At 52.4% G+C, this 10,666-nt stretch overlaps 1 protein-coding gene across 1 annotated transcript; it reads left to right on the forward strand.

Moving 5' to 3' along the window:
* Nucleotides 1-4,264: 4,264 nt before the first annotated feature.
* Nucleotides 4,265-10,331, forward strand: LOC115503333 (cytochrome P450 2A13). Its single transcript, XM_030299472.1, has 9 exons — nt 4,265-4,471; nt 4,750-4,912; nt 5,666-5,815; nt 6,059-6,219; nt 7,359-7,535; nt 8,017-8,158; nt 8,611-8,798; nt 9,442-9,583; nt 10,124-10,331. Exons 1-9 carry the CDS (start codon nt 4,292-4,294, stop codon nt 10,303-10,305), a joined length of 1,485 nt encoding a protein of 494 aa, XP_030155332.1. The 5' UTR covers nt 4,265-4,291; the 3' UTR covers nt 10,306-10,331.
* Nucleotides 10,332-10,666: the final 335 nt, after the last annotated feature.

A 10,666-nucleotide genomic window follows, 5' to 3' on the forward strand; every position in this document is an offset into this window, starting at 1 on the left:
CCAATACATGGCACTCCCACCTACCCCCACACTGGGCTCTACCCCACCTTACCCCACACAACCACCGCATAACCAAGGAAGAATTCGTTTGTCCTTCCATATCTTTCTCCAGCCCATGCCTCCTCCCCATGCTCATGGCCCTGTCCTCTGTCACCTGGAGCCTATAGAAGCTCCTTCTATGTCTCTCCATCTGTAGTCTCAGCTTCTCCAACAATCTGAACAATCCCTCTGAAACACAAATTTAGCCATCTTCTTCCCCTGCCTACACCCCTTCTGGGGCTCCCCATCATCTTAGGACACGGTCCAGCTCCCCACCAAGTCACATAAGGTCCAGCAGGTCTGACCGCTGCTGATGGCTACAGCCTCATCAGTGCGCAGGGCCCCAGATCCTTCCACCCTAACAGCACCCGACCATGCTCCACTGCCTTGGCACTTGGATTCCTCTGCCCAGAATTCTCCCTCCCTACTCTCCCTATCCTGCCCTGAAAAATCCCTACTTTGCCCTCAGGTGACTCAGCCTGAGTTGACAAGGTTGAAACAGGTACCACTTCTGGGCCCCTACAGACACCTGTGCCACCCAATCCTGCCCTGACCCCTCTGTCTGTCTCCCCCAACCTTGCCCTGACTCCTCTGTCTCCCCCATCCCCACCATGACTCCTCTGTCTGTGACTTCTCACCCCAGCCCTGTGTGTTCTGAGCTTCACTGACTTGTAGCTGCTCTGTCTCCCTTGTGGCATGACAGCTTCATGAGGGTGGGGCACAGTCTGTCTTGGTCACCTTAGTGTCCTCAGCATCCCTCAGCACAGGCGTCATGGAGTGGTGGGTTGACTGAGCACTGGTTGGATGACTGTCTGGAAATATTTTAATATGTTTTTAAAATGTTTATTCATTTTTGAGAGAGAGAGAGAGAACGAGTGGGGGAGGAGCAGAGAGAGGGGGAGACACAGAATGGGAAGCAGGCTCCAGGCTCTGAGCTGTCAGCACAGAGTCCGACATGAGGCTGGAACCCACGAACGGCGAGAACATGAACTGAGACCAAGTCGGACACTTAACCGACTGAGCCACGCAAGCACCCCTGGATGACTGTCTTAAAAGTGTTGAATGGCTCAGGAGCCTGGGGGAGACTATGGGAGAGAATTTTCTGAGTGGATATTTGAGTTCATGCAATAGGAGTTGGCCCACCTCAGAATGCTCTCAGGACACATGCGTCCGATGCAGGCTTTTTCTGCTGAGTGTAACCCTTGGAAACTGAGCGAGGCAATACCCTGAAAAATAAGGGAATCAGCTGATGTTTGGAGAAGGGAGACAGAGCCGGGTCAGCATTGTTTGAATGCAAACACAGATAGGCACAAGCAGATCTCAGACATGTGTACACAACGTGACCCACGTGCCTACACACTGTGCCTGAACACACACACACGTGTCCATCCACATGCCCATACCCAGTCACCAGTAGTATGTGCACACACACACACACACACACATTAACACACAGACATGAGGTGCACACACAGACATATGTGTAGACATCCCTTAACAGGCATACCCCAAAGCATGTATGTACTCACTTACCCATAGACAGACAAGGGCTGGTGTGCATTCAGGCACACTGGTCTGCACACACACCCAAGGTCAATGTCGTATTATCAGCCCCAGGGGGGAAGGCTCAGCTGTGCCAAGGAAGGAACGGCAGAGAGGTTCCCACAAGGCTTTCTCTCCCTTCCTCTTTTCCCAAAGAAGAAGTATTCAGAACTTTAGACCAGAAAAGATCAAATCCAGAAGGGGATTTAGAGAACCCCTTACTCATGTCCTTCATTCTGTGGAGTAATAGGAACAGCTACCATTCGTTGGCACTTACTGCCATGTACTTCACATGCATGAATCCATGACTCCTCTGAAAATAGGCTAAGAGGTGGGTCCTGTCATTGGCCCCATGAGACTCAGAGAGGTGAGGTGACCTGTTCAAGGTCCCACAAAAAAGAAGGGACAAGGGATTCCAATCCATGCCTTAACCATGCTCTTAACTGCTGTGCTATTGCCTAGAAAGGGAAACTGAGTCTCAGCAAGGGAAAGGGATTTTCCTGAGCACACCACTACCTCACTGTGGAAGCTGATACTGGGACCCCTGCTCACTGGCGTGGCACACTCCTGCCTCTAGGGGAGAAGGCATGTGATGACAGATGCTGGCCTTGCTCCGAGTTCCAGTGTGACCAACAAGGTCAATCTCACTTGACCTCTCTCTCTTGATATACTTCTGCCTGTCATGCACCTGATTCTCTGCCCTGCTCATGACAGGCCGTCTGAACACTCAGTGCCCTAACTGGTGCCAACCTCATTGTGAAACAAACTCTCAAAATTCTACCTCCCTCCTTGCCAAGAAAAAGTGGGAAAGTGGCAGGGTTTGCGGGGGGGGGGGGCAGGCTTGCAGTCCGGCCAGGTGGAGACTGGTGGTTGGGATTGGGGGATTCATACTTGCCAAGCTTCTGCTAATCCTCTTTCCCTCCTGTGCTCCCTTTACAGCCAACAAACAACATTCCTCTTTCTGCTTTGTTCTCTGCCCCTTGTTCCCTCCCCCATAGGACTCTGGCTCAGGGGCCTAGAGCAACATGCCAGTACTGAGAGTGCCAACCTCATGCACCTGCACTCCTCTAAGGTCAGGGCTGGCATCTGAGCAGGGGGTCCAGCTATCAGATGCTGCCTTGTGCCCATCGGGGCCCCTCTCAGGCCCACTGAAGACCAGTCCAGCACCCACATGGTGCTCATGTCAGAGTCTGCTGGGACCAACCCCACAGTTGCATGATGCCACCCTGAAGCCACCCCGATGGCCACCTGGGCCTGCTCTCAGACCCTCCTGGCACCAGACATGGCTCTGTTAACGATCTCCTGATATCAAGTTCAGGGCCAACCTGTTTTCAGTCCTAGACACTAGGATTGAAAACAGAGCCTGCCACTGTATCTCTGCGTCCAACACTGATGCTAGTCTCCACACCACCCATTGCTAAACTTGGTCTCCACTTGGCCTTCAGGGTGGGCTAGGCCAGTCAATGGAGGAAGGAATGGACAGGGTTCAAATCCCAGATCCCTACCTGCCACCTGTGTGACTTCCAGCAGGTAGGGAGGCTTGTTCTTCTGAACAGCAAAATGAGGATGCTATGACAGAGCCCCACTGCCAGAAGGATTCCATGAGATCACAGTTTGCACACTGCCTCTTCATAGTTAGTGCTCACCAAAGGGGAGCATCCTCTTGTTAAGGAAGAAGGTCACCGAGGAGAGGACAGCAGGACCACCATCTGTCCTCACACCCACTTTCAGCATCCAGGGCCCGGCTATCTCCTAAACAAACATGGAAATGAACCTAGCAAGCTCCCCCAGGGACCCGGGTAGGGCCAGTGTGGCTTTCTGTAAATCACACCCTTTGAGACAGCTGGGCTTTTTGGCACCATATTGGTGGATGTCATTACTATTTTCAAGTTCTGCCCAGTCTCTCTGCCACTGAGACCATGAGTTAGTCTTTTTTTTGTTGTTGTTAAGAAAAAATTTTAAACGTGTATTTATTTTTGAGAGAGAGAGAGAGGAGACAGATGCAGGGGGGGAAGACCATGAGTTTCTCTTCTTTCCTAAGGAAAGTTCCACTTGAATGTGGCTCTGGACTTCTACCCCTTTCCCAACCACAGATGGGCCGTGGTACTGACCCTGACCTTTCTCTGAGGCCCCAGTGAGGATTCTGGGTACCAGAGGTGACACTGTGTCCAAAGCAAAACCAGGTCAAAGTTTGGGTCAAGTGCTCATTCCCTGATCGTGCTGGATTCCCATATACTTCTCCCAGGAACCCTCATCACAGCCAGGGGTCCTCCCTTGCCCCAACACCCTCAAATTGACTCCCTGGAATCTCATCCTCAAACCCAGATATTAGATTCTTCACTCTGGAGACCTCAAAACCTACATGTTGGGGTCTGTTCTCACTCTGAGATCCCAAATCCAAAGTTCAGGGGGCTCCCCATGCAAATATTATAAATTCTTCAGTTCTGGAATCTGTCTCACCCAGTCTGCAGCCCTGGGGTGGACTCCCTTGGGGGGTGACACATTCTGTCTTGGGGCCCTCTCCCTGTTAATTTCCTTGGGGTCCCCTCCTCCTGCCTTGCTGGCTGTGTCTCAAGTTCTGTGGTGAGCCCAGGAGGGCGTAGTTGGAGGTGAAATGACACAATTACATAATTAGAATCAAAGTCCGCCCTTCTTGCTCAAGTGGTATAAAGACAAACTACCCCAGCAATCTGTCACTCCCACTGCCATCATGCTGGCCTCAGGGCTCCTTCTGGTGGCTTTGCTCACCTGCCTGACAATAATGGTCTTGATGTCTGCCTGGAGGCAGAGGAAGCTCTGGGGGAAGCTCCCTCCAGGACCCACCCCATTGCCCTTCATCGGGAATTACCTGCAGCTGAACACACAGCAAATGTACAACTCTCTCATGAAGGTACCATGAGGCAGGGGATGGTGGAAGGGGGTGGGGCTGGGGGCCTGCCTAATTGAGCTGGGGCATTGTGGCAGGGGGCAGGCAAGGTTGGATGGGAGTCTTAGGAAAGTGGAATTGTGCAGCTGGGGCAGCAGGGTCCTAGGCAGGGAAGAGCAGATCCTGGGATACCCGCCCCTTGAGTGCCAGAACCTGGGGGAAATGCATGCAGTGGGTGAGGTCTGGGCACAGGGCCAGTTCTTAGTGGGGCCGCTCCCTCTAAGCACTCTCATTTTGGTTAGATCAGCGAGCGCTATGGCCCCGTGTTCACGGTCCACCTGGGGCCGCGGCGCATTGTGGTGCTGTGTGGACACGAGGCCGTGAAGGAGGCGCTGGTGGACCAGGCTGAGGAATTTGGCGGGCGAGGAGAGCAGGCCACCTTCGACTGGCTCTTCAAAGGCTATGGTGAGGGGCTCGGGATGGGGGCATGTGGTCAGGAACACTCGATGGCCTCAGTTTCCCCACTGTTCTTCTCTTGACTCACCTTCCCACCCAAGGCTGAGGCCAAGTTCTCCCCCTGCTCCCCTCCGTCCCTGTCCCTGCTAATTGTCCCTTCTCCCTGGTCTTCTCTAACTTGACCCTGAGTGCCTGCGTCTCTATTTCCCCTGCTTCTTGGTCCCATGTCCCTGTTCTCTCTCAGATATGCCTCTTCTTTCTGTGTGTCTTTGAGGAGCTCTTGGGATTTCCGCCTCAGAACTGTGGTCAGTCCACCTCCACGTCCTTGTCTTTTTCTCCCTCTAAGCTTCTGTGCTTCCCCTCCCTTCATCCTCCCTCTACTCTTTTCCTCTTCTGTGTGAGAATCTCACCCTGTTTCTGCGTCACACCCCATGCCTCTGTCTCTGGAAACAGTCTTTCTCTCTCCCGACCTTCTTTGTTCTCTCTCCCTATTTTCTTCTTTCCCCAGCTCAGTGTTAGAATCCTTCAGGATTTTTATTGCCACCTCTCAGATATCCACAGATGTCACCTCCCTCTGGCCCTCCTTACTTCTTTCCCTGTCTTTATGTGTCTCCAAATCTCTGTTTCTCTGGGCATCTGACTTGCCTCTCTCCTTCTGATTCTTTTCTTCCAACTAGGTCGCCATCTCTTTCAGTATGTCTCTGACCTTGAGTTGAATCTCTCTCTGTCTCCCACGGTTGCCCCCCTCTCCCCCCCCCCCAGGTGTGGCGTTCAGCAATGGCGAGCGAGCCAAGCAGCTCCGGCGCTTCTCCATCACCACGCTGCGGGACTTTGGTGTGGGCAAGCGCGGCATTGAGGAGCGCATCCAGGAGGAAGTGGGCTTCCTCATCGAGGCCCTCCGGGGCACGCATGGTGAGCCAGGAGGGAATGAGGGAGAAGGAGCAGGAGCATTCACGTGGATATGTGCGCTTTCTGGTCCTGGAAGGGGACTGACTGGACTGGGGGAAGGAGTCCAGGCTCCTGGCTCTAAGGCCTTGTGCTGGGAGCTTGTCTCATCACCCTGGTGCTTTTCTCCAATTCTTGACCTGGTGTCAGACTGCCTAGTGGATGCTCCCCCAGATCCCTGTTTCTCCTCAACCCCATCCCATTCCCTAGGTGCCTTCATCGATCCCACCTTCTTCCTGAGCCGGACAGTGTCCAATGTCATCAGCTCCATTGTCTTTGGGGACCGCTTTGACTATGAGAACAAAGAGTTCCTGTCACTGCTGCGTATGATGCTGGGAAGCTTCCAGTTCACAGCTACATCTATGGGTCAGGTAACCCATCCCAGTCTGTCTCTACAACACCCCTACTACAACCCTCCAATTGCTTCCTCACATGGAGACAGGTGCCCCAAACTCCCTTCCTCTCCCAGATAGGGTTCCATCAAAACCACTCTTGGACAATGGAACAGCTACACCAGAATACCCCATTTCCAAGGACACCTGAATATCTCAACAGATGTTTCTCCCACCAAAAAACCCAAAACCCAAACCAAACATACAAAAAACAGCCTGCAGGCACGACAGCTGTTATAAGCCCAGCCTTCCTCCTTGGCATGTGCCCCCACCCTACCAATCTTAATATCTAGAACTGGCTCCCTGTCAAGACATTCCATCTTTTCATCTTAATATCTTAACAGCTGAACAAGTGACCACCTCCGTCCATGTCCTGAATACATGAACACCTGGTGCTATAAAATACAGTCTGCCAAAATCATTTGAGATTTACACAGGTGTCCAAACCAGCCTACTGGGCTACCTAGATAAGTACTTCTTCATAGCCCACTGAAATATCTGAACATCTGGACAGATAACGCCAACCAACAAGGCCTCTAAACATGTAAACATCTGGATAGATGGTTCCCCAAACACCCAAATTATGTTCCTCAGTGCAGCTCACTCAAACACTTACAGCAGTGCTCCCCTCCAGCCCAGTGTGAATACTTGAAACACATGAACAGGTATTTCCCCCACTTCAACACTTGCATACCTGCCACACTTTAATACCTCAATACCTGCATAGAAATCACTATTCCATAGCCTCTAAATATCTGGATAGTTGTCTCCAACTGAGCTTACTTGATATCTAGAGACCTAAACAGGTACCTACCTCCCCCTCATATCAGTCAGAAATAAATAGGTAAACACCTGGACAGGAGTTTCCCAATGCAACCTCACCTGAATATCTGGATGTATCCCAAACCATCTCACCAACATGCTGGGATAGGGGTTCTCACACTTTAACTCATGTGAAAACTTAGATATCTCCTCCCATCAGTCCCATATAAATCCTTAACATCTGGATGGGGGCCTTTAATTCAGTGCTTTCCTTGCCATGAGAAAGGTTCCACTCCTATCAAGACCTGCCTGCTGACAGCTGTCCTTCCCGTCCTTTCTTCTCTTCCCATCCTCAGCTCTATGAGATGTTTTATTCAGTGATGAAATACCTGCCAGGGCCACAGCAACAGGCATTTAAGGATCTGAAAGGTCTGGAGAACTTCATAGCCAAGAAGGTGGAGCAGAACCAACGCACGCTAGATCCCAACTCCCCGCGGGACTTCATCGACTCCTTCCTCATCCGCATGCAGGAGGTACACCCCAACAGCCAGTGCAGAGAGCTGCAGAGCCAGGCAGAGGGAAACCAGGCTGGCATGGGGAGAGCAGAGGCTCGTTCAAACCATTCCCCTCATAACATCCTCACAATCCCAAGTATAATAACCATGGTTGCTCCCTCTACTGAGCCCCTGCCCATGGGCAGGACCTGTGTGTGCCAACCATAATAGCAAGCAATTCCGTACCATGCACTCACTGACTCTATTCCTCTCCTTCTCAATATCCCCACCATAAAAAAGTGTTCTTGAAGAGTAAAGGACAGATAGGCAGGTGGGTAAGGAGTGTGGGAAGGGCATTTTGGGCAGAGCCAGCAGCCTGAACAAAGAGCTAGTAGAACCAAGTCCCTCCTCCCACCTCTGGTCTGGATCTAAGAGAGAGGGGTCCAAAGAGAAGGACCCCAGAAGGGCCCTGAGAGCCCTGAGGGGAGTGGGCTTGGCCTGAAGCCCTCTCTCCCTATAGGAGCAGAACAACCCCAACACAGAGTTCTACTTGAAGAACCTGGTGCTGACCACACTGAACCTCTTCTTTGCGGGCACTGAGACAGTCAGCACGACCCTGCGGTATGGCTTCCTGCTGCTCATGAAGCACCCAGATGTGGAGGGTAAGGCTGCAGGGTGGGGGGCAACAAAGTGGCAGCCACAGGCCCTCAAACTTCCTCTGAGCCCACTGCAACATCCCCACCTTCCCCAGATCCCTGAAACCTCAGATATACCCTGTTATCCGGAGACTAGGTGATAGTCTGCTGATGAGCACCAGCCGAGTTTCACTAGGTGTTTAAGTATTGAAACTATCTGAACGGATTGGTAAATAGCTTCCATGCCGGGTCAAATGTATATCCACTGCCTGCTCTCCAAACCATTCCCCAAACTCCTCCCTTATGCCTACTCATGATTCTGGCACGACCGGGTGAACAGGATGCTGCACCAACAATGCATATGGCCAACGTCTGTTTTGAATGGTCTAAGTCCATGGCACACATGGGTGTACATATTTGGACTATCATCACTGCCCCGAGACCCCAGATACCTAAATACCTTCCCCCTCCTCCCACAGCCAAAATCCATGAGGAGATTGACCAGGTGATTGGCAAGAACCGGCAGCCCAAGTTTGAGGACAGGGCCAAGATGCCCTACACAGAGGCGGTGATCCATGAGATCCAAAGATTTGGAGACATGATCCCCATGGGATTGGCCCGCAGAGTCACCAAGGACACCAAGTTTCGGGAGTTCTTCCTCCCCAAGGTATCTTCCTGTCCCACCTTGGGGGACCTCCAACCTGCTCCCTGTGACCCAGCAATCCATTCCCTTAGAAGCTTCCCAGCCCCTGTCCCATTGCTTCAATCAAACACTGTTCCAACCACCATGTCCCTTCAATCCCCTCAGAGATTCCTGAATCCCGTGTCTCCCCCAGAGCTCTTTCCACAAGGAATATGAACCCCATACCCCCAAACTTCCTCTCTCAAGAGACATGAACTTCATGTCTAGACCTCCTCCCTCAAGGACACGGATCTCATGTCCCCCAAACATCTTGCCTAGAGAAACACAAACCTGATGTCTCTCAAACCCAGTCCCAGAGAGCATGAACCCCCACGTCCTCTCCACCTCCTGCCTTGAGAGACATGAACTGTGGGTCCCCCACACCTTCTGTCCTAAGAGACACAGAACCTGTGCTCCTCAAACTTCCCTTCTCAGGAGACATGAACCCCCATGTCTGCCAAGCTTCCTGGCTCAGAGACCTGAGTCTCATGTCCCCAGGGGACCCACACTCCCCCGCCTTCCATTTCTTATCACTCAGGGCACCCCCATTGCCCCTCCAACCCCCATGTGCTTTCAGCACACCCTGCCCCCACTCCACCTTATCAAATGCCCCTCTCCTCCTCACCAGGGCACTGAAGTGTTCCCTATGCTGGGCTCTGTGCTGAGAGACCCCAAGTTCTTTTCTCACCCCCGAGACTTCCACCCCCAGCACTTCCTGGATGAGAAGGGCCAGTTTAAGAAGAGTGATGCTTTTGTGCCCTTCTCCATCGGTAAGAGACCCTGGTCTGCTTGCTGCTAAGCCACTGCTCCCACCAACCGGGCCTCCTTCATCCCACATCCCATCTCTAAGCTGTAGCCTGGGGTCTGTCTCCATCTGGAAAGTCCCTCTAAGATCTACTCTAGAGCCAACCAGCTGCAAACCCCATGACTACAAGTACCTGTGTCCAGGCAACTGGAAAGGGATGATTGTATCCATTTCACAGATGGGGAAAATCAAAGTCCTTAGTGAGTCAGGTATTTGTCCAAAGTCATTTGGATTCTTGAGATTCCTTGGGAGGAGATGAGAGCCCAGCAGCCATATCTGAGTGTGTGCTTGGAAGGAAGGGGCACCTAAATTTCCCATTGCTACAGCTTGGGATAGCTCACCCCTATCCCATGTACAAGAGAAACTGACGCTCAGAGAGGGTTAGAGATGTCTCTGAAAGTTTCTCAGTCCCTGCTCTCTGGGAGAATGCAGTTGGGAGTGGGTAGTGGAGAAAGGAGCAGTGAGAGCAGGCCTCACCTCCAGCCCTCCCATTCTGTCTCTTCAGGAAAGCGGTACTGTTTCGGAGAAGGTCTGGCTAGAATGGAGCTCTTTCTCTTCCTCACCACCATCTTGCAGAACTTCTGCCTCAAGTCCCCTCAGCTGCCCCAAGACATTGACGTGTCCCCCAAAGTTGTGGGCTTTGCCACTATCCCACGAAATTACACCATGAGCTTCCAGCCCCTCTGAACAAGGGCTCTGCTGGGGGACGGGGGGGGGGGGTGGTGGGGGTGGGTGGGTGGGGGGGGGTGGGTGGGGGGGGGGGGGGGGGGGGGCTGCGGGGGGGGGGGGAGGGGCAGAGGCGGGGCTATCAGGAAGGCGGGTTAGTGGAGGGTGGAGCTAGCAAGAGGGAGGTGACTTAGGGAAATCTGAGGGGCAAGGTGACCGGAGAGGAAGAGGAAAGGAATGGACTCTGTTCACCTTGCTAGAGATAGATGCTTCAGAGGTGGGATAAGAGGAAGGGAAACCTTACACTATACTGTTAATAATAATAATAATAACACCTATTATTTGTTGAATCCTCTGTATCAGTTCTGGGCTAAAAACATTA

The sequence above is a fragment of the Lynx canadensis genome, chromosome E2 (genome assembly GCF_007474595.2).
Source record: "Lynx canadensis isolate LIC74 chromosome E2, mLynCan4.pri.v2, whole genome shotgun sequence".
Classification (NCBI taxonomy): domain Eukaryota; kingdom Metazoa; phylum Chordata; class Mammalia; order Carnivora; family Felidae; genus Lynx; species Lynx canadensis.

What these genes read in the sequence shown, in the direction of transcription:
- LOC115503333 (XM_030299472.1), top strand. Translation starts at nt 4,292, where the DNA reads ATGCTGGCCTCAGGGCTCCTTCTGGTGGCTTTGCTCACCTGCCTGACA. An exon ending in CAGCTACATCTATGGGTCAG is followed by an intron (nt 6,220 to 7,358) that starts GTAACCCATCCC and finishes TCCCATCCTCAG; the next exon opens with CTCTATGAGATGTTTTATTC. An exon ending in TTTTGTGCCCTTCTCCATCG is followed by an intron (nt 9,584 to 10,123) that starts GTAAGAGACCCT and finishes CTGTCTCTTCAG; the next exon opens with GAAAGCGGTACTGTTTCGGA.